General features: G+C 42.0%; 1 protein-coding gene and 2 long non-coding RNA genes across 8 annotated transcripts in view; 2 read left to right on the top strand and 1 right to left on the bottom strand.

Moving 5' to 3' along the window:
• Nucleotides 1–9,491, top strand: part of LOC135902401 (apoptotic protease-activating factor 1-like) — a 126,237-nt gene extending 116,746 nt beyond the window's left edge. For all 3 annotated transcript variants that reach the window (XM_065432423.2, XM_065432415.2, XM_070535372.1), the window contains exon 21: nt 1,966–9,491. In XM_065432423.2, coding sequence (XP_065288495.2) covers nt 1,966–2,328 — 363 coding nt within the window. In that variant the 3' untranslated portion in view covers nt 2,329–9,491. The remainder of the gene's footprint in view (nt 1–1,965) is intronic.
• The window catches only part of LOC135901969 (uncharacterized), a 169,635-nt gene that overhangs the window by 46,279 nt on the left and 95,555 nt on the right, over nt 1–27,801 (bottom strand). The gene's annotated exons all lie outside the window — the stretch shown is intronic.
• On the top strand, nt 16,360–26,675 carry LOC139057351 (uncharacterized). Of its 4 annotated transcripts, XR_011512701.1 has the most exons (4): nt 16,360–16,675; nt 17,890–17,946; nt 19,009–19,199; nt 20,539–20,858. It is a non-coding gene; the product is annotated as an uncharacterized lncRNA (long non-coding RNA). The 4 variants fall into 4 exon arrangements; XR_011512700.1 differs by lacking the exon at nt 16,360–16,675 and having other exon boundaries at nt 16,693–17,946; XR_011512699.1 differs by lacking the exons at nt 16,360–16,675; nt 17,890–17,946 and adding an exon at nt 26,565–26,675 and having other exon boundaries at nt 17,957–19,199; nt 20,539–20,627.

The following is a 27,801-nucleotide window of genomic DNA, read 5'->3' as shown; positions in this document are numbered from 1 at the left end:
GTAAGTACATTTATTTCTCTCTGCTTTATAAATCACCCATGAGTAAGAGAGAGCTGCTTAAAATACGGGTAAGTTATCACCACAAGCTATCCATGAAAATGTTGCTATCGGCTCTTGGCCCCCGCTCTTGCTATTCTTCATAGATTACCCCACCTTACCACCAAAGCACCGTATACATAATAAGAATGACGTGCGCAAAACAGACCCTGACACTGAAAAAACTACCACCAATGAGCAAGCATCCTGTCACCTCGAAAGCGCAGCGTTTCTAATTGTTTGTTTGCTTTTCACAATCCTTGCCATGTGCACCACAACTGTCTCGCTCGAGGCAGGCACCTGAATTATTCCAAGGCGCAAGTGCGCGTAAACGACATCCTCCGGAAAGTGCCAAGTTCCTGTGCGGCATTGCTGCGAGTACAGACGATGCATTTTTCCGCGCGCATAGCTGGTATGAGAGAGAGGGATTGTGAAGAGGAGGAGGTGCTCTTTTCTTCAACCCTTTAGGAAGCACGGCTCAGTGCCGTGGGGAAGGAGTATGGCCGCAGAAAGAAGTGCGAAAGAAAAAGGCATGCGCAGAAAGAAGGAAGAGACATGCCTTCATTGCTAGGCGACACTTGCCTGGGCGGAGCATGCGCTCATAAAACCTGAAGCTTCGTCACCTCCGCAATAGATATAGAAGAAAAAAAAATTGTCTCGTGTCTTTTTCGCGGCTGCCTTGTGAGGTTTTCTGAACTCGGGTGCTGCGGCGTCCACTTTCTGAGCCTTGACGTCTGCTAACCTACTGTTCTGGCTGCCATGAAGGCTACACGGATATAAAAAAATCCCCAGATTTCTTAATAGTACTATCAAGTTTACAATTGCGTAACCTAGCAGTGATAATTGATATCAGAATTCTCTAGATAGCATCTAATAGTACATCTAAAGCGAACAGCATTGTTGTATTACACATGGTTTTCAAAATAGACCACTAATGCGTGAGTAGGACTTTTGCAAAACCTTTGTAAGCAATGTAATAAATTCACGTAAGATATAAATTGATATATAAAATTTGTCCAGTTTAAATGCTCTAGTGGATGCAGTTCGCAGAACTGCCTTATCTGTTCTTGGTGTGGAGCTACAAAATTCTAAACGTAACGCTTCTATTTTTTTCAAACTTGCCAGTCTTTGAATATTACTTATAAGCAATGAAGGCCTTAAATCGAAATTTCGCTTCCAACAATCACTAGAATTTAACTTCCTCTGTCAAATGCAACAAATTTCATTATAATCGCCTCTGAATTTATCTCAAAAAAGCGTTTCTGTTTTTCATGTGTATTTGAAGTATCGGCATTGGAGTTGTGCCCCAGCTAAAGCTTCCTCATAATCTGAAAAGTTTGTTAATGTGGTGTTTGTAGTAATGAGGTTTCACTGCATGCACGATCTTCCAATGCATTTAGTGCTGGAGGTTGCATAATCTCGAGTTTTGGAGACACGTTGAAGGTGAGAGGCAGACGAAGCATTTGTTTCCTGCCACCGGTGCTTTTCATAATAGTGTTGTCTGTCCCCCAGCTGGCGATACTATAAGCCGTGGTGGCTGAGTGGACGTGAAAGCATAGCTGGATTCTCTTCGTACCACCGATGTGAAGGTATCGTCCACACGGCTTGAAGCTGTATCTTTCATCTCCCACTCAAATTCAACAAATTGATTTTTTTTTTCATTCGAATTTGCTTTTTCCGATTGCCTATTAATTCCAGAAAATTTTGTGGCCCCCTTGATATAAGAAAAATCAATCAGCGAGTGCACTTATTTGCAAAAAGGTTGAATTTCAGTAGAATGAGATTTCGATACAATGAAGAAAATAGCCGATTTTACCAACTTGGTTATATCGAAGTCTAATTGCATATGCATAAGGACTTGTTTAAGTACATTCTGTCAGGACACAAAGGGTGAATTAAATGAACTCAAATGCTCTTTTATGCTCAAAGGTCTATCTCTTGGAAGAGGACTTGCTCCAGAAGATAGGCCAGCACAAGCTTTGGGTCTACGACCTTGCCTTTTCCCCCGATGGCCAGCAGCTTGCATCGCTCTCAGAGTCCATCTGCTGGTGGTCCCTGGACTCCTTGGAATTTGCGTCAGCGGTCAGCTCTTTGGACGACAGTAGCATAGCATCCTTTGAGTCACTGGCTCAGCCCAGCTGTCACCGTCAGCTGCAGAGATTCCAGCTGCAAAGTTCTAGGGCCATGGCCCTGTTTGCATCACCTGATTTCAAAACATTTGTTACTGTCGATGACTCGGGGATCCTGTATGTGCTCAACAAGTTGGCTGCTGCTCAAGCGAGGGAGAGCTGACTATTTTATAGTTTTTTGTTTTTTGTTTTTGTTTGCTTCGTTTTTCCTATAGTTGCATTGTGAAGTAAGACCCAAGAAATGGGCAGCTTGGCATACAGGCATTACTATTCTGTTCACTTGTTCGTGCTAAGTGCTTTCATCTGTTCCCACTTCTTTCACATTCCAACTTGGTGGAAGCAATTCTAAAGGTTCCCGAGTTGAAATTCTCCCATTGTAATTATGGTTAAGTCATCATTGACACATCTGTTAGGTCAATGCTGCCAGTTGTTGTATTCACCTAGTTGAATTACTATGGGAGTTCGCAAAGCACATCAGCTCTTGCCCCGAGCATGTGCACATTCTGCGTGATGATCACATGTGATAGAAAGTAAGTGTTGAGCAGTGACTTATTTAAAAAAAATATGTGGCAAGCTGCTCATTCCCTGAAGCTGAGAGAGAAGCTTGCCATCTTTGCTGTTCCAAAAACATAGCCTTGTTTTGCTTGACTGACATTGCCATATTTTAGTAATTAATAACAGCACTGCTGACTAACCTCCAAGGTATTGCTGCTGAAAGTCTATTCCTGTGGGGAAACAGCAGCTGATTCAGTCTGTGGAACAAGTGTGATGTGGCTCAGCTGCATCGAATCGTGCCGCGAGAAGCTAGGTGGGTGGTGCGTTTCCACACCTAGCAATTCAGTGCTATTGAACTGTGTTGTGCTCTGTCAGTGGCTTGAATCAGCAATTTGGTGGGTCGCTGTTTGAATCACTTTGAAAGGCCACTGAGCATGGTCCAATCTACATGGCTGTGCTCGGACATGTGTGCTGTGAGCTTCTCCGTGCAATTGCTCAACGACTTTTCTATTTGCTAGCGCTAAGTTGTCCAAAGCAACTGTGCCATTTTGACAGGGGCAGTATCTTAAATGACTGCGATGGTGCCAAAGGAGCTGCGAATGATAGCCGAAACATTAGTCTCCTATTTAATGCTTTTTCTATTCAAATTATGTGGTGCCGTTAACTTTGCCTGAACCTTCTATATGAGGGCATAAGGAGAGGAGCTTAACAGTTTTTTGGCAATTTTTCTCCTTTTCAAGCTTTCTTTTCTTTTTTTTCTTTTCTCCTCCCCACATTTTACACACTTTTATGACTGGCTTCATCAGATCTGTTGAAATGTGCATGTGTTTATGAAAACTTCAGATGCATCCTTTTTACTTCCTTATCATTTTATTTATTAAGCTAGTGCGTTTTCATTTATTAGATGGAGTTTTGAAGAGATGTACTTATCCAAACTGTTCAAACTGGCAGTCATCCATGCATCTTTGCATGATATGGATTTCCAGCTTCAGGTTTAGCAGCGTGGAGATAGAAGAGGGGCGTCAGGCCAATTGCACTATGCACTGCACGCCTATCCCATGAAATACGGACATTATACAGTCTTTGTCAAAAGAAATGAAGCCACTTTCAACACGAGTGTTGTCAACTTCTCGCTGCATGAGGTTCTGTGCTCTTGGGCAGTGCCAATGGAGGAGTACAAGGCTGACTTAAACAGCCTGGGATTGGCTGCAGTAACCCGCACAGTGACTTCATTTCTCTGCACAAATGGCTGTTCAGACCTGTAGGATCTTAAGGGGAACAGGTTGGTATGTAGCCAGCATTACCTGCAGAACTGTCTCGATATGATAACATAGGTTATCAGTCAAGTTGCACGAAGCCCACCAGTGGTGACAGGCAATGCGCACTTGTTGCTGGAGTGAAGCTGTGTGACTAGCATTCTTTGATTTCATTGTAGTTACAACTGGTGTGTGGCACAAAAAAATAAGTGCGGTCACTGATAATCAGAGGACACAATTATGTGCTCTCAGCACCAGCCACTTTTCTCAAATGAATAGGCTTGTTAAACGAGTCGTATATTTCACTAGTGAATCACTGGTAGTTCCTGTTCCTTTACATAGTCCTAATGTTTGTTTATCGTCAGTTAACGCATATCACCCCTGGTTCTCTTTCTGTCATGCTGCATGCTTGGGCAGCCTAAAATAGAGCACTACTGCCTTATCACCAGTAGCCTTTATCACCAGTACCAGTAGCCTTCTTACCTGCCAGTACAAAATTCAGCTGACAAACTGGTGCAAAGCACCAGTGCCACCAGAGGGAGTGGTATGCAGGCTGCAAAAATGTTGCAACAGCAATTTCATCCTCAGAAACTACATTATATAAAGCAGCAATGCCACGGGACATATTTTAGTCTTGCTCAAGGTGTGTTGCATGCGTCTGCTCTGTCCGTGGCATATCACTTTGCCGCATCTAATTTCTTTTTTTTTTTGTATCTTTCCTAAGTATATCCCAACCATTCTCATCAAGCCCTAGACTATGAAAGAACATCCTCTTGGTTATGGGAATGGCATATGGTGTTAGCCTGTGTGCCACTATCAACTGTATGTTATTTCATTAAGTGGGAGACTGGTCTCGGCGCATTACTACACAACTAGTACAGTCGAATCTCGATAATTTGAACACGCCTAATTCGAACTTTCTGTTTATTCAAACTGACTCTGTGGTCCCGTCAAAGGTATATCTATTCCAGTGAGCAAAAACACCTGGTAATTCAAATGCGCTAGCATTTGCAACGGTTAATTCGAACATACTGTGCTCCAACAATATTTTCAGCAGCGCGCCAAATCACGCAGCGGCACCTCAGACTAGCAAATCCGCTAGCTGCCGTAGCACCGCGGCAACACTAGGCCGAGCTACTTCGACGTTTTTTTGCCAAGCTTCTTACTGTTTGGTGCCGTGTTTTTCTTTGAAACAATTCGCCGCTGTTAGCAAAGACGCCTACTCTGTCTTTGTAATCCTCACCACTGGTTTTGGAGCGAGGAAGATATGGCACGTTGCATAATGCCAGTTCTCGAAAGTCAGCTGTGCCCCACTACATAAATAATATGCGTTGAAGCATACCAAAAGTTAGGAGGGCAGTTTTCCTAGGACTCGGTATCTTTCGTTTAATTATACATGCGTGCACACGCCATATCCTATCGCAGTACAAGCACCGATATGCATAATAAGTGTACTGGCATCTTTCGTTTAATTATATATGCATATGCAGCCCTTGGGGCAGTAAAAGGCATGTTTATTTTTTCGAACCACCCAATTTTTCGGACGTCGACTGTAATTTGTAAATACATGTGGATAAATCTTCTGGAGCTTCCCATTCACATGTTAACTTAGTGCACATGGGCCACTGCAAGTAAGTCCTCCATTCAGTTAGCTTCCTTTAATTCGAACAAATTTTAGGGTGCCTTTGAGTTTGAATTATCTAGGTTTGACTGTAGTTTCAACAAGCACACATCTGTCTGCCGTGTGTTCTCTTCTTCTTTTCTTTCTTTGCGCACATTTGCCAGCACAATACCTATCTTCTAGCACTTATGTTGCAGCCTGGGTTTAATCAGAAGTGTGTTAAGAAGCATGCAACTTGTCTTAAACATGATGTACCAGTATGGTCGGGGACAAGTTCAGCTTGAAGGTGGAAGTGCAACTTGGATCCAGATCCTGATAAGAATAACCTGCCAGTTTGTATATTCATGTAGCATATTCAGGGGAAGTGGTGCGAGGAGCACATGTTAATTGTTGTGCATTGTTTCTTTTTTGCACTGTGCTGGCTGGGGTAATGTTGGCACTTACAACACTGCAGGAAAAGGAAAGTGCATGATAATGGAAATTTTCTGCTTATTCCTCTCTCAAGGAAGGTAGCATAGTGGTCTCAAAAACCAAGAGTGAGGGTTTGGCAGCACTGATATAGTACCAGTGGATTTGCAGTGATAACACTGAACCCTATTTCTCAGCAATACTTTTTGATTGTATTCATTAACTAAGACTATCATTCAGGCTGAAAGAATGATACTCCATTTTTGAGAAACAAAATTCGCACTAGCTGATCAAGAAAATTCTCCTTTCAAATTTATACTAAAATTCCAATAATTTATTTTGGTATGAAGAGAGTTGTGCCTTCTGTTCAACAGCCTATCTCTGCAGCATGTAACAAGTGTGCAGATTTTAAGAAATTTTTTTTTTCTAAACTTATGTTCATTTGGGCCCATATAAGCACTTGCAGTTAAGTACGCACTGCTGTTGCTTTATTTTTGGGATGTATGTTCCTTGCATGTTGTAAGCTAAATCACGACTCAGGTCTTTGTAGCCTCTGCTTCACCCCTTCCAGCCCCCCTCCTACCCTATTTTTTTCACATATATGTTTATATTAACTAAACATTTTTTATGCATCATGTGCTCCTTTCGATTGATTTAATCTTATACCACCTGCGCTGAGAGGTAACACCTGTCTTGTTATTGAAAGAGTTTACCATTATGCATCATATTCTATGATCACATGTTCCCTGCTGGCTGTGGCCATGTCTGTCTCCTGTGTTTTTAGACACATGTATCAAAACATTTTTTTCTTTCTTGCACTCTGAAGATTTCGGTGTGCCCATTTTTAAATCCATGAAATGTGCAGCATCTGCAAGCATTGTTATAATGCTGTATAATAGAGCTTGTACCATTGTGTGCGCTTCATAGTCCCGAGCAACCTAACAAAGCTTGACAATGCGGGCCAGCCAGGTCCTAATCCACACTTGTTTATGTAGCTTCCTGTCGGCCGCCTTCTTATTGTTGTCGATTGATTAATTTTATTTATGTTTTACACTGCCTTAAAGAAAGGCTATGACTAGGCCTTTTGGCCTCACTGGTCTCTTTAGCTTGAATGTGGCCACATACATTTTTGCTATATTTGTTTTATTGAGAAATTGTGCCAATTGTGGGCTGTATGCTTGCACACGTTAGTTCAACTTGGAAAACACAATAAGCAAAAGTATACGTGTATTAGAGAGATTCACTGAAATAACTGAGGCGCTTGCCAGTGGGTGTACAAAAACACTCTGAACTGCACTAAAAGTGTCCTTGCAAGACCGTAGTTTGATACTAAGCCTACTTTCAGAAAATTGTCTGTAGCTCTTGAACTACTATGGGAATTGTAGGCAGTGCATAGATTCTTCCAATTTCGCATGACTTCGTTAAGAAAGCACATTGCACATTCTGTTAGTTCTTTTTGTGGTAAAATTATGCCTAATACTGGCTTTACAACCGTGTAACAGATGACTTTTCTAAAATATAAAACTGTACGTATTTTATTACACATTTTTCAGTGCGTAATTCTCGACATGTATGAGTACTAAATATGCAGTATATTTTGGCAGTTTGTGCTCAGTGCAGGTACTTACTTTTGGTACTTGAAATTGTTATTTTTTATCTTTAATGGCTGCAAACATTCAAATGGTACAAATCTGAGACTAATTACTGCCATACAAGAAGTTGCAACAGGAAATCCACTTCAGTAAGGATGTAGTTTAGACACATTATGTAGTCACTGTCATTTACCATACTGCAATACTGCCAGCACACGCAGATGCTAGTGCAACGTTTCCCTCTTGTACTTGTATTAGAAAACTATTGTGCAAGGTTGGCCTTTGAGGTTGGTGGCGTGCATGCTATGCAATCTTGGAGGCCGTGGTGCAAGATTGCTTTAGAGTAGTTCCAAGGCCTCCTGCTCAACACTGGAAAGTGCTCTTAGTATTCTCGGTTTTCAACAGGGCATGCAAATTTCTCCAGGTTTCTCTCTTTGCTTGCCGCTATTTTCTATGTGCATTTTGCACCATGTATAAATTTAGATCCATGCTGCTTTCGCAGATCTCTTGCACAACTGCTGTTTCTAAATAACTGCCAAGTCCAAAACTGTCTATGGCCAGTTCTTGCTTTAGTGTTCTCATATGTGGTTTCGGACTCCTGTAGCGGAGTAACAACTATTGTAATAATTTTTTCATTTCTGCCGAACATTTGTAGGGCAGGTGATTGTGTTTGTTCATGAGCATGAACAGCGCAAGTTGTTTAGCAGCTTACTGCTTGTAAATGTGTAGTGCAAATTGAATTGTGGTTGATAATCTTTTGTGTAATTCAATGCGTAATGTAATAGCATTGCTTTGAACTGTGTAAACACTATACGCTGTTATGAAACAACCTTTCCGATGGAATGCACTGATGATAACCATGCCACTGTATGTCCTACATCAGGGACATTTAATTTTTTTATGATAGTGGTGATTGAATCAAATTTAAAGTGCCTTCCTTTCTTTATTGCCAACTTATGCAAAAATGTATGGATTATGATTTCTTAGAAGAGCTTGTGAAGCATTTTCTGCTGTGGCTAAATAGCGTTTGTGTTTATGTGTGTGTGTTTTTTATCAGCAATGCTTCAAGCCTATTTTAGAAGCAGCTTGGTGGCTGGCTACTGTGATTTGTGGAGGAACAGTGACTGTCTGCATGCAGATCTTTTTATTAACTTTTATTTGATGGTTGTGCAGCATGTTTGCTTGAATTGAACACGATTCATAACTAATTTGGCACTGTTTCTTTTGTAATTTCTGGTTATCTTCTTTCACATTTCTTTTTCATTTGAGCTGATCGTGTTTCAAAGATTTGGTACTCGAGTCTTTTAGAACCAAAGTCACTAGATGTTACATGCCAAACACTGCTTGGATGTCAGTCACCTAAGGCATTAAATACTTATTTTTCTTTCCAGAGAGATCTCAAAATTACAAGTAGCATTACAGAGGTGCCCTACCTGATGGATAACCTTGGTGGTTAGGTACTGTGTTCTTATGCCAAGTTCATGGATGTGCCCACCTCACTGTGTTTGAGACTGCTTTCTGACCACAATAGCAATATTTGTAAGCGTGAACGCATTGTCCTCAAGTGTGGCACATCACAGATGTGAAATGGTCTATGCTGCCAGTATTCACTATGTGCAATTTTTTAAAGAGGTAGGACACCTTTGTGATATCAGAGCTCTGGTTTATCTTGTAGTACCTTTATTCCCTTTTGGTTTATCGGTTAGATGACTAATTGAAATATTGAGCAGATGATTTTCTCCCTTTCTTTTGCTTTTCGTGGCAGCCAGTCAGTCAGCCACAGTGTCACCTTACAGTGCATGTTTGCTTTCCTCTTGTACATGCGTGTGGACTATGCATTATTGAACAGTGACTCTAAGCATATTGCTCAGAAATTGACATTTTTATACATATACATTAAGCGTGTGCTTTACAAATTGTAGTGATGGTTTTAATAAAATCGTCTTTTTATTTACAGGCATGTTTCAGCCTTTTATATCACTTATGACGTTCGAACCTCTTGAAAATAAACTGCAATTCAGCAACGTCAGAACACATAAATTCATGTAGGCATGCCTTAACTTGGAATTTGCACCATCGATCCTCATATATACGATGTGGTATGTTCGTTTCTGGTCTTGGTAAAGCCACAAAAACAGAGGTGCTTTCTCTCAACAATTTAAGGGAGTGCAGGCACAGAATTATTCTTTAAATGAATAGCTGTGGACCCAAAAATTAATGTATGAAGCCTCGAGTTGTCGATAGTGCAACAAATTGTTGCATCGTATATTAAAGAGACTGTTTCAAAAACGTGCGCCAATCGCAGTGTGGCTCTGGGCTTGAAGCATCTCCTTGCAACATCATGGATATCTGAGGTGGTGATCACGTGGTAACGCAAACGGCTGGCACGCGCGCTCCCGTCGGCTCTGCGCAGCAGTCGCACGCACCACGACCCGTGTCGAAGGCGGCGGAGTACTAGCGGTAATAGGGGCAGTGGATTAGCCAATTTTTCTTTAAGGCGTAAGCCTTTAGTGGCTCATGGGGGTCCGGGCGCAGTCCGTGGTGGACGGAGGAAAGCGGTGATCACCGGCGAGGGGAGCAAGGAGAGGAGGCGCCGTGCCATTAACGCTGTGCGAGTGGGCGCGTGGGAGAGCGCGGACATGCGCGTGGGGGGGCGCGCGCACATCGGCGACAAACCTTGCAGCCATACGGCTGTGATTGCATCCCGTGCACGCGGCCACCCCGGCGTCCATTCGCAGAACAGTTCAGACAACCGCAACGGAGGCAGTCATAGATAGGCTTTCGCCTATAGCAGTTTAGCTGGGCAAAGTGCCCATAGATTTTTTCGGAGGGGCTGGGGCAGGCTTCGTACTAATAAATTTAGAAGGGCGGAGGGTGGGGGGTCACGTGCCCACACCCTGAACATTTAACAACTCTTAGCCAAACCTCTCTAGGAGGTTTTCGCTCATCCCGTGGCGAACTTAAAGCATGGCTTCCGAGCACGCCGCCCGATCTCGCAGGCCACGTGCGGTGAAGCGCAGAGCGACGGACGAAAGAGTGGGTTCGATGTGTGCAGCGTGCTCACGTTCCGCCATGTCAGCCGCCGTAGCCGTGCTGTCGATTTCTTTATCTTGGCAACTTTAATTGGTTCAAAATTAAGGCGTCTACGGCTACGCCTTCCCTCGTTGACTCAAAATCCGAACATGACGGTATTTTTAAGACAACACCGCAGCGAAGTTAACAAGGCAAGCGTCACGGGAATCTTGTGCCGGAATCGCTCGGAAACCACATGAAACGCGGAGAAACAGAAATGGAAACCAGCAAGAAGCACTGTTAAATCGCTACATTATAGTTCATAGGTGCTCTTAGCAAAAAAGCAAGAATAGCAACTGGTATTTTCTGCTCAGCGAAGTAAATTATCACGAACGCAACAGCGCGCAACAATTTTGAGCGCATCACCTGTATTACCCTCAGTGTCGCACGCGCATGCTTTACATTATGCGCGTGTCTGTAGATGTCGTGAAGCGTTATTCTTCATCGACAATTGACGTTCCCGGGCTCGGTAATTGTTTCACCTGCCAATATGGCCAATGTCCGTTCCGCACGCCCGTGAGAGACCGCAGGAACCGCGCAGGCGACGTCAGGTCTGGTGCGCGGGGGTTTTGCGTCTAGTTTCGAGACATGCGAGCGCGTAAGCCAGCCTTCTTGCTTTCGGCAGAAAAGGCCTAACAGGCACGTTGCGCGTACTGGTCGGTCACGTGCTTCAACTCACGTGCAACTTTGTGCAGGTAAGTATAGCACAACATCGTACATTTTCATTTACCCCCCCCCCCCTCTTTCTTCTCGACTTTGCCTTTTATTTTCTGCAGCAGAAACCGAGCAAGAGAAACTGACTGAAGTCGACCAGTCTGCGGTGGTCGACTTGCCTCGACCGCACGACTTTACTAAAGAAAGATTAAACCGTCGTCGAATGCGCCGAATCTAAAGGACGTAGCTCTCTCCGTGCGCGATAACGGTACATCGGGCACTCGTATCACTTTGGGAGCTTTAGCTTGGGGGCACGCGATATACTTAAATACGTGAGCACGGAGTAATTGGTTTTTCTCCGCAACAACTGCTGCGCTGAAATGAGGTTTGTTGCACTGAAAAGAAAGTTAAACTCTAGTGACTGTAAGAAACGTATTTCTGATTTAGGCCCTCACTTCTTACTATGTACATATGTTAGAAAGTGGGAAATTGAAATAACAATTTTTAAAAATCTGCGGAAACCATCGACGATGACTGTCAATGTGAGCGAATAGCCGAAACGATCGAGCGAGAGAGCGACAGTCCGCGACATAAATTTGCGCTGGCATTCAGCGTAATATGTATACGTAGAACGTTTCAGCATTTCGCCGTACATGTTGGTGACGAAAGTGTCTCCAAAACGGGTGTTAATGTGTGGATTTCTGCCAAATATGCTGGTATTTCTAATGACCATTGAATTCCTCAATTGCAACGTTCGTCTACTGGAATAAATGATTAAGGTAAGTTCTGGATAATAAATACTTTGTAGTCGTAAATATGTGGGGATTGCGGAAAGCGTGTTGAAGAATGTTGATAATTTTGAGATTTAACTTTTTCAACACGCGATACGGTATTCGCACCGAGGCTGTGTTTTGCTCGCAGGTCCTGATAATGAAGGGATGAGTTCACGAAGTTTTTTGGCCGTAAATGCTGTTTGCCACGGGTCACCTTCGCTAACATGTCGCCGTATCACCCGACGGGCGAAATTTTACTTTGATTTTATTATTTGCAATAAATCTAACGATCGCACGGGTTTCGAGATGTGCGTCGGGAAACTTGCGGTAAAGATGCAGCATTGTTCCACATTTTTTTTTTTTAACAAATCACCGTTTTACGCATTGAGGTACATAAGTAGGTGGAACGCCCATGCACTCTAAGAAAAAAGAGAGTAAAAAGTGAGTCACAGCAACTTGACTCTCTTTTTTCTTCCGAAGACCCACTTTTGCGCGAGTAGAGTCAAAAAGAAGAGTCAACATTCCCGCATGGGTCGTTTGACTCTCAATAGCACGCTAAGAGTCATGGAAGATCGCCATTCCTCTGATATTCGAGATGAGTCTGGCGAGAGAAAGATTTAATGCAGGAGAAGAAATACCAGATAAACTCTTCTGTTTTAGGCAGGCCCTCGGGTTCCTGTCCTGGTTGTAATGCCGCCGTGTATCATTCTTTCATCCTTGTCATGTTCTGCAATTACTTCGAACTCTATATATTGATTTTTCTTGACCATGTTTGTTGATACCTCACACGCTTAAGCCATAGCTGGATTCCTATGATAAGGAAGACTTGGATTTGTCACACTGGTTCTGACCATAAGTAAATCTAAAAAAAAGTATTGGCTACTAAAGAGAGCACAGCAAAGAGATAAGTTCAGTAGGTGCAGTCAACAGTGTCGATTGTAAATGTAATCCCGCGACTTAAACTAAATTTCGAAGGTTTAGGTTCCAAAATCAATATCTTGTTATGAGGCGCACGGTAATGGAAAGCTGCAGATTTATTTTCAGCAGCTCGGGTTATTTAACGTGTACGGAATGCACGGTATACGCGCGTTTTCGCATTCTGCCCCCGTTGGAATGCGACTGCCGCGGTTGTGATTGGACCCGTCACCTCGAGCTCAGCAGCGCAACACCAAAGCCACTGGGCTACTGTGCGTTGCGTTCCGCGGCCACAAACAAATATTAACGTACGCAACACTGCTTTGGAACCCCCTAGAAATATAAAAACAAAAATACGGCAGTTTCGCCCCAATGCTGCCTGAACCACTGCACGAACTACTGCTGGAACCAATGTTCGTTGTTTCATCGGCTGAATAAACTGCAGTAAACATTCGCTTACTCCTTAAATTAGGAAGCACTGGGTCACGCGCGTACGTGCATACAACAGATCTCACTCAATGACGGCGAACACTCGCTGTCACAGCGTTGGCTTGACGAAGGGCGCGAACAGAGCGGACAGAACGCTTCTGCTGCCTCTTCCGTCAAAGCGTCTCCGCAAAATTGCGTTATCTGAGCGCCCCCCCCCCCTCCCCCCCAGCTTTGCGTCCATCGGAAATTATCACCAAGACAGAGCGAGGGTGGCGCAAGACCGGGCTAGAGCAACGGCTAGAGGAGGAGAAGCGCGCTAAACTAGCGCATCCCGCATCCCTCTCCCGGCTTGCGCGCGTTTTATCACGTGACCTCCTATAGATACTTGGGGCGCCCATCGAGCCCGGCTCAGCCTCGAACACTTCCTTTAACGCGCACAGCCAACGGCGCGGGATAGGATCTTATCGCACTTGACTTTATACGAAAGCTCACGGTAACACCGACAGATATATTTTGACGGTTGTGTCCATATAATTGCTATCGCAAAATTCGCAATAAATAGAAATTTTTACCAAGGACCAACCACACTGCTTCTCCATGTCGTGAGAGAGCGGTGAACGATAGTTCTAGAAAATGTGCTGCTAAATCTCCGCCAAATGACTACGCTCGCATTTGGTGATCGCGGCACACAGTCGCAAGAACTTGTGGAGGAAATGCCGGAGTTCTGGCAGCTTCAGGTGCACTAGATCATTCAGCAACATGGGCGGCTTTGTAGTTCTACCTCACATCAGAGCAAACTGCACTAGACGGAAATCAAGGGCAGCCGCACCGTTATATCTAAGGAAATTAAGGACAATTACGCCGCGTCTTCACACTTCGAGCATGCTCCGACAGCCCACCGATAGATATTTCAAACGCAACCACGCTCGGACGAGCAAATTTTGCTTCTGCCAAGTGAACGTAGCGGGTATTTCAACACGCGTATTAAATTCATGGCTGTTTCATTCGTGAACATTACTTAAGTGACGTAAAATTATCAGTGAGCAAAACAGTTTTTATTTCAACGCGAGTAAACAAAACCGAAACTAGCGCAACTGTTCTGCTCAGTTGTGCAGCTACAAAATGATCCAAAGCCGAAGCCGTCAATAGCATGACGCCATTTTAAAGTTGCGCTGCATCATGCACGAGTATTCGCAACTTTCACGGCCTATAGGGGGCGCCACCTTAAATCCAACATGGCTGTCCGAGAGATTAAGAACTAGAGCAGTCGGTGCAGTGCTGCGGTCGTCTTGCTCAGTGGCATGTTGTTTCGCGTCGTCATGCTGAAATGCCTCTTCAATTTACACGCCCGCTGTGGTTAGCCTGCGTAATGGCTCATATTGGGCGAGCAGAACCCGGGATTCGAAGCCAGCTTCGCTGATCATCTTGTGTGTTGCGGCATAAAAGCGTGCACGTCGACGTCTGTGACTGTTTAAGGCCTTTGCATAAAAACTTCGCGACTTCGAAGCAAGCCACATGAGCTGTGGTTTCAGTTTTACCGCGACGGTGTTATTAAGAGAAGTGACCGTGCTTTTTATTTGCTATTCTATTAATTTGACCTCTTTGAGTGGGTACCATGAACTTTTATACGGTGTGGTGCTCTCTGCAAGTTGTTACTTAGACCGCTTGAATAAGCCGCCGTGTCGAGAAAAAAAAACCTTCCTGGTGTCGCGCGACCGAAGTCATTTACATCGACGGCGTGAAAAGCAGCCCTAAAGCAGCGTTTTGTGTGCGAAAATTTTTTGTCTAGTTATCCCTGCCTGTGTTCACAAAGCTGTATGTTTAACGCCAGAAGTAAACAAAAACCATATCTGACTGCTTTCGCGAGCTAATACGATAACCGTTCACCCTTGCAATTTGGTTATTGCGCTTTATGCATACTGTGCCAGCGACAGTCTTACGGTAGTTTTACAGCCTGCGTGAGTCCTACCGCGTCTTGCCTATAGACAGATCAAGCGATACATTGCCGACATTGACTGGTCCGCGGTAATGCTCGCTTCATTCTTCCAGTTATCTTTATAAAATGATATACACGCAGATCAGCTGAGGGTTCGCTACGCAAACACTGCACAGTAGTTTAACGCTTGTTGGATTAGGATTTGTTACTTTACGAGTGCAGTCATGCGCACCTGTGCACACGTTGCAACCGCGCATTGAAGTGGCAGACGAGGTACGAATTCCAGGTCCCTCTACGCCTGCGTCACTTTGCTTCGATGCACAAATGAGAAACTCGTCTCTCTGTTCGAAAATGGTGGAATGTCAAGCCGGCAATGCACAGCACGAATGTATGAACGAGAACAAGAAATTTTGAAGCAGGTACAAGGCTTCAGGGAGAATGTTTGCGCTCCAACGTAGCCGCAAGGGCATGAGTGGCAAGAACGCAAGCATCAATCATCCTACAACACATATGAGTTAAAATTGCGCGTTATTTCTTTCTCTGCACATAATATAGTGCTATGCCTGCGTCTTTATGGACGTGCGTCTATTCGTGATTTCAAGTGCTCGGAATTGTCGCTCATGTGTCGTATTAAAAAAAAAAAAAGTCCTCCGGCATGAAGTGCGCACTGCAAACCTACATCGCTTCTGTGAAACCTTTGCCGATCCGCAGCTTAATAATCAATTTCTTCTTCATAGACGCAGCCGGTGGGAATGAGTGAAGGCTCACATCACCAACCGCATAACTACCGCTCGGCACCCATTGCGGCACGCAGCATATACGGTTACTTCTATGTTTGCTCATTCTGAGCATGTTAAGTGTCCTTCAGGATCCCACGGGAGCTTTGCACGCGTTAAAACATCAACCAAAGGGAAGGAAAAGCGTAGACAACACCAATACGCTACACGAACGGGCAGCAGCCAGCGGCGAGTATAATCTTTCGATTATTTCCGGCCGCCGCCGCATGACGGCGCCACCGTACGTGAAAGTTGCGAATACATTGTCGTTGAGTGGTTCTGAAATCGCTGCGCTAGGGACGACTGCAACCAAGCGTTGCGACAAGTTACGGTGGGAGCTTCTGTCCGTGCTGTGTGATTGCGACGAGGGGACCGCCGCCAGCAGCAGCGTTTCGCCGATTTCGTCTTTGCCGACATCGAGCAAGTGCGCTCGCCGGAAGCGTCCGAAGTGCTGCGGTTTGCACTGCATCTTTCATTGTGATATGGGAGATCGCAACGGACAGAGACGACCAGATGCATACGAACCACTACCAGCGGGGACCTGTGACCTGTGACCTGTGCCATATTTCTCTTAACGTCTCAGGTAAGCATATCAGCTTTTGTTCCGAGTTTACAAACGGCGCGGACTCGGTCCTTCCGGTATGGCTACATTTTGCGCCACGTTTCTCTTGGCAGTTCACAGACGTTTCTTGGGCATGCGTGCGCGTATGTATGCGAAAATACTACTGGCAGACGGAAGCCTCAGGAGAGCATCTGAAATTATTGCAAGGCTGTACTGCCAGGAGAAACACCGTTCTTAACGACTCCGGTGACGAGTGGCCTGTCGCATCGAAAGATCCGTAGAATATCAAGTACTGTCCTGCGTAACTTGAAGTGTAGATACAATACTAGTACCAGTGTAACTTTCGCTGGCGAAGACAGGTAGTCGAAAAGACAGCTTGTGTATTCTGAAGATTTACTAGCGCTTTAGGTATATTACCGCGAATAATAAAAGCGCTACAACGCTGTATGGCAGTGTCAGGCGATGTGGCAGCACAGATATCTTAAGAGCGGTAAAGCGGCTGCATGCACAAGCGAACAGACACAGCGCTTTAAAAGCGCTGAAACAGAACAAATTTTATGTGCATTTGGCTGTAAGTAGAAAACACAAAACACGTTAGCTGACAATCTAAGCCGATGTATAATGTTATTATTTTTTATGTAATCTTTATTTTCATGGTGGTAAATATTTAAAAGCATGAATTTGCTGCAACCTTTATATAGTAAATCCTACTAGGCGCACAAAACCTGGCTGTGTTATGCACAGAATTTGTGGTATTCCTACTGGATTTTCTATTTTGAGTCCGGTATTTTATGAAAACGAGGGTCTTTTTATTTGTAGTCTTATGTTAGTGCAGATATTTGGCAAGCAGAAATGAATCGATTCCAAGGTGGTACCTCTTGGTGAGCTACATATAAACCCAAGTTTCTCCTGTCTTGGCTATTGTAATGTGCATATAACAATTTTAAGTATATACTGCTGTAGTTGGCTTAGTCGCTGTCGCGTATTTTGTAAAAGTAGAAGGCTATGATTATTTTACTGTTTTCATGCAGAAATACCTTTCTTTGTTGTACCAAGAAACGCTCACAGCATTAAATGAAATGAAGTGTGATGTATTATTCTGCTAATTTAATAAAGGAAATTTCGTCTGCACTGCATCAGAGATTAGTTTACTTTCTTTTACTAAACAATGCGTTATCTCCTCTGCTACGGCTGTTCTGTGTATTTTTGTAATTTTGAAATGTACTTTATTTTAGGTATTCAAGAAATGCCAACATCCAGAAGAAAACGCCATCTTATCCAGCACGTTATTGGTGAGACAGATCGTAGCAGGGACTTTCGCATATCTCATTAGCATAAGATGCTATTTGTTGTAATTTTTGTGTCCACTTTCCTGGCCTTTATTCATTTCAGCATTATTGTGCAAAGGGTAATACTTTTACATCGAGATAGAGTAATTGTCCAAAGGAGAGACATAGCTGGAGGAGACGGCACACATGAGCCTCCTTTGTCCGTATCTCTATGTTGCGCCGTTACTCTGTCATTGTCTACCAACAAGCCCAAGTTCTTCATCAGCTACATTTACTAATTCTCCGTTATTACAATTTCATTGATACAACATTGAAAGTACAGAGGTACACAGGAAGACAGAGACTTGAAATGATGAAGAGCCGTAGAACAAGGAGCATCGCTGGAGCCAATGTTTCGACAAAGAGAAGGAGATAAGTTTTCTTGTCAAAACATTAGCTCCAGTAAAATTTCTTGTTCTATCACTATTTATGATTAAAAGACAGCATTATTGCTCTTGCTGAAGTATTATGCATTATGGAATAAAAATTGGCAGGGTTAAATGTCAGGAATGTGATATTTCTTGTGTATTTTAATGCTACAGCGAAAGCCAGAAAAACAAGATGTAGAGAACCACGCTGTTACTTGTCACTACCCAGTTTGGCCAGCTTCATCAGAGCGTGCACTTTGTTGCATTATCGACCACTGGAATTCATTAATTGAATTGCTTCGTGATTACTTATATTTAGAGATGCTGAACTTGTTTTAATGCAGCTTAACATAGTGTGTGTAAAAAATATACAATGATATTTTAAGAGGCTTGCAGTTGACTAGCAGATCACTTGATGGTATGAGCTCAGGTTTCCACTGAGCTTCCGTGCACAAATCGGATGCACATTCTCTTTTTTTCATTGCTTGGATTTTCATAAGCATAAGTACCATTTCTTCTTTGTCAATGTTCTAGTTGTGTTGTGGGACCTAACTGTTTACATTTATTTGTATTGGTATCCATGTTCCACAGACTGCTTAATTTTTCTTGTAAATTGTGACATGGTAGGACTAAGAGCATTTGTGCAAATTTGCTGCAGGTACACTCTGGTGGCTCCCGCCCCTGCATCCTACCACCACTGTGTCCTGACTACGTCCACTAGGGAGTTTGAAGCCTTTGGCGGCTCCTGCCGCTGCGTCCTGCCACCACCATGTCCTGACTACGTCCACTAGGGAGTTGGCAGCCTTCGTGATGATGCCAAGCAGGCTGGAAGCCAACAGAAAGATTAATGTAAATACATGTGATTAAGTGGCAACTTTTTGAGTGAAGTGGCTTGTAGCCACTCAGCAATGAAAGAGTTAACTTCAAAGCAGTTTAGACTCCCTGCTATCGGTGCAGGAATGCTCAAGTCCATGCAGTTTGCCTTAGCCGCCAAAAGGCTCTGGATTAGACGAAACGCGCTGCAAATTTTGAAACCAGTAGGAGACCACTTGTACATTTTTTTTCTTGCTTAACAAAAAACTGCTTTGATAAAGCTTTAGCAATCTAAAAAGAATACGGTGTACACTCATACATGGTATTGGGCATAAATTTACTAGGACTGCCTCAATAGTAAGTATGCCGATAAACACACCAAAACTGACTTTTTTTTGCTAGTTCATCCGCATCTCTGTGCACTGCTGTATAATTTATGTTCCTGAAACCAGTTTTTGCATGCAGCACAACTCCTAAATATGTGGATTACATAAATTTGCAGCTTTTGCTGTAAGCCAGATTCATGAAAATAATGTTAATTGGCCATTTTGTCCATGTTTAATGACCCATAATAAACTGAGCAGTGGCTAATAAGCAGTTCAATTTTTGGTGTAAGGCCTCTTTTTATAGACCCGAAAAATTTGGCCCCTTTAATGAAGGAACCAATTTTTCTGCTATGCCTTTTATGATGCATAGATTGGTGCATTACACAAAATCTCACTTAGTGCTTGCGCCAGTAAAAAAACTTTTTAAGTTAAGTATTTTTTGAAATTAACATTTGCGCTATATTGAAGGGCCTCCAGTTCTTCAAAAAAAAATTTCAAGTGGTCGTGTGCCAGGTCGGTACAGCTCGCATGGAATTGCCTACTTACACAAATAGGGAGGGCCATGCCCTCCGTGGTTGCTCAGTGGCTATGGTGTTGGGCTGCTGAGCACGAGGTCGCAGGATTGAACCCCGGCCACGGCGGCCGCATTTCGAGAGGGGCGAAATGCGAAAACACCCGTGTACTTAGATTTAGGTGCACATTAAAGAACCCCAGGTGGTCGAACTTTCCGAAGTCCTCCACTACGGCGTGCCTCATGATAAGAAAGTGGTTTTAGCAAGTAAAACCCCATAATTTAAATTTTTTTAGGGAGGGCCAAGTACACTTGACTTTATGTTAAGATACTATTATTCATCTACAAAAGACAAAATGAAACATTCCATCCTATAAACAGCTCTTAACACTCATTTACACTTTTGCACATCTTTATACCTGAAGTCTGGTGGCTTGTGTCTGTTTTCATTATCTGCTATGTGCCCATGGTAAACTTCAGGTTTGCCCTATGGTGAAGAATATTGTGGTGCTTATAGATATCGATCTGTGTTTTTCAGGTTGCCTCGAAATTTTACCAAAGCCGTACCACACACGGGCCAGGCCTCTTGCAAACGGCGTATAACCAGGCTCAACACATGAGTGTCGAGTGAGTTCGGAGATCAAGGCAACCTGCTGTGCGACCAGCGTGCAACCTTTGGTGACCTCTCTACATGTTCCGCCTATTTCACAGCTGCACCTCAGCTGCAACTTATCCAAACAGCATCACCAACTGTGGTCACTCATCAAACCATGGATGAATGTTAGGGTGGAGTGATTTGAAGAGACATTCTATTTGTCTCTTCAAATTCTTAGCAAATACTTGTGTTATTATAATTAATATGTGTCTTTAGTGCCTAGTTTTTAATGGTTCCTTTCTATTAGAATTCTCACCATCGATTCCTGCTATTACTATAATGTATGTCTTTATGCCCAGTTTTTCGTAGTTCTTTTGTACTTGTGTATGTAATTGATCGATTCATACTTGTTATACAGAAGGCTAAAATGCAAACTTACAGCATTTTTTCTTTCTTTTGATTATCTACAGCACTGCAAAGTGTTCAAGAAATGTAACCTAACGTGAGCTCTTGTGCAGGAAAAATTTAAGAGCAATATAGAGTACTTATTTCAAACACCCATTATTCTTGGAAAAGTCAAGAATATAGGAGCACAAAAAAGAAAATATTAAACTAGAGAAACATAAGTTCCCCTCATAAGTCTGATAATAATGTGACTTCCTTTCAATGCAAAGATACCAGTAATACACAAGGTTTCAAACAAGAAAGCTATGATGCCCTTTGCATTTCTCGGTGCCCATTTGTCACACTGACGAATGTCAAAGGCATCGTAGGTTATATGCACACATTGGTTGTGTTACACTTTTGAGTATTTCATTTCTCAAACACAGAGGTTTACAGCAGTGCTTTAAATAGCAAGTGCATTTCCTAATTTATTAGTGCAAGAGTAACAGTACAGATCATGTAAAAATTATTTTACAGTCCATGGATGCACGCTTCTGATGACATAGCAGTGACGTGGTCGTGGGATGAATGTCTTTATTTCAGATTTAAATATTGGCTTCCAGGTCTGGGTTAGTCTCCTACTCTGAGTAGTCTAGGTCAAAGTCCATTTACTAGAGAAAGTGAATTAAACTAGAAATTATAAACATCAAAAGATCTTGTTTAGGACACTAATGAGACAATCAGCAAGGTTCTTTGGTTATTCATTTCCAAATTTGTGAGGATATATGTTATGACTGGTTTCAATATTGTGAGTACAAATATTTGTTTATTGTCACACTAGAGTGGGCTGCCCCATTTGTACACAACCCCTTTACAGGCTAAAAATTCCGTGTGTTACCCTATTTACTCGCATAATGATCACACTTTTTTGCAAAAAAAATTGACTCAAATTCAGGGGTGCGGTCATTACACTGGTTAATTTTCCCGCAAAAAGAAAAAAATATATTATCTGGCATTTACTACGGGATGACAACAGGTCAACAAATAGGCGGCTGCTGCTGTATGTAGTGCAGGACACGAAAAAAAATGGTGGCCGGCAGAGCAAGCCGAACGCGCCGAATGCATTTTTCTTCTCGTGAGTACATTACAGTGCATTCAAACAGTTTCTTCCATATTAGTAATGAATAATATTTGCAAGTTTGCGGCAATAACATAGCCATGCCCACTTTGAGGGGACAGAAACAGATGGGCGCACTTAGCTGCCAGTGACATAGGAACACATGCTGCGGAAACTGCGGCATTTGTCTTCACCACTATCCTAACGTGGCACGTTTCCGCTAAGGGTGGGTGAATATCTTAGCTGCGTTACAAACGTCGGCGAATGAATAGGGTACACTTCTAACCTATCAGTGTAAACGTGGCTGCTATCATTGCCGCTCGCGATTTGTTGCGTGCCCACAAGTGCAGATGAGAAGAATCGAAAGACGCCTTTTTTTGTTGTTTTTATTGACCACAACCATTATAAAGCCTACACATAATAAAGGAAAGTTTGGTTGTAGCTTTTTTTTGTCGTAGAAGTGCGGAAAGTGATGAAAGAAATGAAATGGGGCATCTGCTTAAGAAAGTTTTTTGCATGCAGACTGCTTGGTTTGTCTTGAAGAGTCGTTCGCATAGCAGTCGACAGATGGTAAGCGCGATCATTATTAGCTAGATTTGGCACGTGACACATCGCTGCAGCAAGTTCGGGGTGAAATCATTACGTGGGAAATAAAAAAAATCGAATTAAAACGACAAAATTTAGGGGTGCGATCATTACGCAAGTGCAATCATTGTGCGAGTAAATACGGTAATAGGCTGTTTTTGGTTTTGTGCACTCTATGTTAAGGGATGCAAATGGTGACATACAACAGAATGCAAAAATTACTAATGAATTCAAGCAGGGCATGGGGCTTTTTAGGCAGATGCGTGCGTGTGCTATTTATAAAGCTCCCCATGGTATGCCTGAAGGCATTTTCTAACACTTTGGTAGAATACACTGACACCCACTTATTAACTCCTCGAAACAACTTTTTTATATATTTGTACTAGAGATTTGAATATACTGTCATTCATAAAGTGTTTTATTAGATTTGAATTGTCATTTATTTTTGTGTAGCTGCTGTTTTTTAGTTATGTCCTACACAGTGGCAAAATATTTTGGGGGGCACTTTCCTGTGTATAAAGTTTTCAGAAATAGCTTCATGCTGTATCTTATTTAGCTATTCGTATACTGCAAAGTGGTGATACCTATCCAAACGGCTTGTACAATTACTGGAACTATGCAAGAATATATTAGGCCACATTAAATAATTTTACAGATTGCAATTTCAATTAGATATGAGCATTCTGCATATCTTGAAGAGTATGTATGCCAAATTTCGTTAGTATAGGACAACTATAAGTGCATAAGGTTATTCTCATGCTATTGTGAGAAAATTTTTTTGAAGTATATTCAATAGCTTTTTTTCACAATAGCATGAGAAGTATGCAAGATTAGTAGGCAGGCCTCTCTGCCTGCCTACTAATCTTGCATACTTCTAGTAACTTTACATGCTGTTTGAATAGATATCGGTACTTTGTAGTCTACGAAGAGCTGAGGTAGCTACAGCACACTGCTTTTTGTGAAAATTTAGTACACAAGAAAGTGCCCGCAAAGATCAGTGTATTTTCCCATTGTGTGGGACATAACTCAAGAAGCAGCTAAAGAAATACTAATGACATATATGAAATCTGCATGAAGAACTCTACAATTTGCTCTCTTTCAAAGCCTCTAGTACGAATAATAAGACTGTTTCGAGTAATATTCAATCAGCAAAACATGCCCCTTGCTATAGTGACCTACAACATAGAAACGCAGATTGAATGCAAGTCTTTTTGTTAAAGCGACTCTGGGCTGTCTTCCCAAGGGCTTCTGTTAAACACTGAAATTTCCTGCATTTACCAGAAGTGCAATACTAAAATGTTTGTGGATGTGCAATTGGTATTGGCAAACTAACAGAAAAAAAGACAGTTCTGTGAAATGAGGAATTGACTATAACTTTGATCGACATTTACATTTTGACTCCATATCTTTGTTTTGTGCTTTGTACTGAGTGTTTCAGCAGTGACTGCCGCTAAAAATTGAACATATCTGTTTCATGACAATGCGACAATTTTCGCTAACAGAAATTTATAGCAGTGGCAGGCATTATAATTACAGTACTCAATAACGTCTAGTTTGTAAGAACTCAGACTAGCACCAGTTCCGAGATACACAACCCAAAAAGACATGATCAGATAGGTTTATCTTCCACACAGAATTGTCCCATAAGGCTTACAAAATGTTTTGTGGCTAAGTAATATCTGCAACAGCAAAGCATGTTCCACCAAGTATGGCGATAAATATTTAAGAGCTGTCAGTCTGAGGACTCCTACAAACTAACAATACCTTCAGCACTGACTAGCCTCAATAATAGGATGTCAGCCATTTTGCTGAAATTAATAAAACTTCAATTATTGTGATATTGTTTACGAAAAAATTTGCAATTGTAATGCAGTTCTAGTATCTGTCACTTGTAAATATTTTCCAATTAGTTTTTCAGACTACAATTTTTGGTAATAGAGGTATTCATTGCAGAAAGATCTAGTACATGGCACTTAATAATAAAGGCACTGGTCATTGTAGACTTTCTGTTGCACAGCTGTTTCTTGAAATCTGAAAGGATGTACCCGCCTCCTTATGTTAGCTAGAAACGGAAATCTGTCAGTATGTTTTGTTTAAAATACAGCTGATCAACCCGATAGTTAGGCTGCTTGCCAAATATAAATCATAACAATAATAGTGAAGGACCATAATAACAAAGTGATGCTGACTCATAACTATGCCCAGCTACATCCACGCAGCTGTGCCATACAATGTGCATGTGTTCAGAAGAGCCAAATGCCCCAGAGAGAAAGCAACAGTAACTCATTGTTTGTCATCTTGTTCAAGCAGATTATGCGCTAGCTGTAATTTATGCTCAGTAAATACATAAATCAGTCATGTCAGGTGTCTTACTTTGGGTTGCAAGTTCGAAGTTCTTGTAATCTTGCTTGTTTTTATTTTGTTTCCTTTGTGAGCATGAGTGACTTGGTTGCCTTCGCACATATTCTCAAAACTGTTTCATCACTGGGAATCAGGAAATTTAATTTACATATGAAATTCCCAGTTCCCAGTTACTAATTTGGTAGGCTTTGAGCTTAATTCTCTTAACTTTTATATGTTTAGCTACCAAGTAGTCTTATCGTGCATTGAAACATATCCATGCAATGCAGAGAGGGCACCCAAATTATAAATATCTGTTCTTGCTTTCTACCCTGCTCTGGTGTTTTCAAAACCTAGCATTGGTGCAATGGCCTGTCTGCAGAAAAGTAGTAAAGTGGCTAAATTTAAAGGTCAACAACATAATTAAGATACAAAGCAAAAATATAAGTTCGCAATTGTCCCCCATAACGAGAGTTCTGCTTAGAATTTTAAAAAAAATTGACATCCTGCTGTGGTGTGAGAATTGCTCTGGGTGCCAAGGGGACTACGTAGCACCTGTACTAGTGTATACAAAGCAAAAAAAAAGGTCACTCCAGATTGGAACGGCAGTGGAAAGTCAAGCACAGATGCTTTATTTCATGCACCATTAATGTGGCTTATCATCTGCTCCTGTTGTATGGGAATGCATACGTTGGGAAGACAATCCTTCGCACCATTGTTACCTTAGCGGGACACCAGAGAAAGGTAGAAATCGAGAACAGGTATTCACACTTGGTTGCCCACAGTGTGTTATTTGGATGTGTTTCACTCTACAAAAGACTACTGTGGTAGGTAATCATAATGACAAAGACAAAACAAATAAAAGAGGTATGTGTCAGTCATCCGTCCGTGACTTACAGTGTTTATAGAAACACTTCTTTGTGTATATGTGCCAAGCCGTAGGGAGGCTTTACGTAACTCAGTCATGCTTGCTAAGCTAAAGATTGGAATAAGGAAAATCACAAGAACATTGTATGAGTGATTTATAGATGTGGCACCTAAAGTAACTTATTCATGTATGTCCTGAGGATAGATTACAGCCAGTGCATAATGTGCTCTTACAGGATGACTTGTGATGAGTAAAAGAAGCCTTCCTCACATCTTCCTCTTTGTTTCTTTTGGATCTTTGTGCACTATGAGTATTGTTACAGCTGCGTGCATGCAGCTGGGTATAGTTTGTTTATGTGTTCTGCTTCCTCTCTTGTCCTCATCATTCATGCGCTATCTTTGCCGTAACAAAATACAGCTGCCTGTGCTACTTATTTTGTCAACGTGTTTGCATTATGGAAAGTTTTGTATTAGCGGTTATTTCGACCTGTGAAATTGTCTGTGTCAGCTATTTTACTTAGTCTTGCAAAAGTATGTTTCTCAACATAAATAAATGATCAGTATTAGTGTTGCTGTATTTATTTTTGTAATTTTGTCAGTTATGAGATTTTTATACACTGTTGCATGTTGTATGACAGAATAAAATTGATGCACAACTTTTTAATGTGTTTTTCAGATCAATTTTCATCTCACGCTAACATGCACAAATTGTGTGGGAAAAAGTGCCAACAAGAGTACCATAAGGTAAGACAGCTGTTTTTACTATTAGACTGGATTATCAATTGCCAACCAGTTGTTTTCAGCAAGCATAGCGTAATGCATAGATAATGTAATCTAAGTTGGAATATTGTTTTTCTTGCACTTCATTATATGGGTCTCCTTTGTACATAAGTGCAGCCTCTCTTATTTGTTATGTGTAGCTTACTTGCTTAGAATGTTAAGTCGTAAGTTAAGTCTTTTAGAACAGGGAAATAGGTTGAACTTATGAATATTTTGACATATTATAAGAGACTTGTGCGGTGGTGAATTAACCTTCTACATGAGTTACATAATATTTTGGGGTCTCATTATGGTTCTGAGTGGCATTGCAGTGTCATGCATATGCAGCTGCAGGCTACATATTGGATATTTATTTAAGACTGTTTTGCTTAGTTGGCTATTGATTCCAGTTTAATGGTAAAGAGAACTGTCTTGCTTTCATAGTGATTCTGTGCTGACTTATACATTTGAATTTTCCAGAAGACAGTAACAAAGATTGATGAAATATTAACTTTTTCTTGCTAACCTGCCATGTGCTTTTTGTCAAGTTTACTGTGGATTCTTTGTTATCCTATGTTGTCTTTTCATAGTAGTCTTCTTGAGAACTAGCCGTAGTCGTGTGTACTTACAGCAAGAGTTGTTGACACATTTTGAAAAGCGGCTCGACACTGCCATCCAAGAGTGAAACGACTTACATAGATTAGTTACCTTACTTTATTTGCAAGAGGCCGGCACCACGCACTAAGGGTAACTTGACACACTGCTGGAGTCATCAGACTCATCTAGAATAGTTCGGTGAGTCATTCTTGCAGTGTTCATGAGACACTTTATCTTGAGTCGTTGGACTCATTTAGAATTGTTAACGGACTCCCTCAGCACTAGTCTTGTGACCCTTTTGAGAGGGTATAGGTGACTATTACAACAGAGTATGCATGACTATTGTGTGCGGAGTCACGCAAACACCTTGTATTGAGCAGATAGTCTCGGGACTCTTTGCCAAAAGAGAGTTCGGGTGTCTCCCACAAAGTGAGTCGTATACGTGACGAGTCCAGACTCTTCGAAAAGAGTAAGGGATACTCTTTTTTTTCTTAGTGTGTGTGTTTCATCGCACACTTTGGGAACGAATATTGTGAAACAATTAATATCGTGAGAAT

Source organism: Dermacentor albipictus, chromosome 3 (assembly GCF_038994185.2).
Source record: "Dermacentor albipictus isolate Rhodes 1998 colony chromosome 3, USDA_Dalb.pri_finalv2, whole genome shotgun sequence".
Classification (NCBI taxonomy): domain Eukaryota; kingdom Metazoa; phylum Arthropoda; class Arachnida; order Ixodida; family Ixodidae; genus Dermacentor; species Dermacentor albipictus.
The sequence above is the reverse complement of the archived record's forward strand: the minus strand, read 5'-3'. Positions and strand labels throughout refer to the sequence as shown.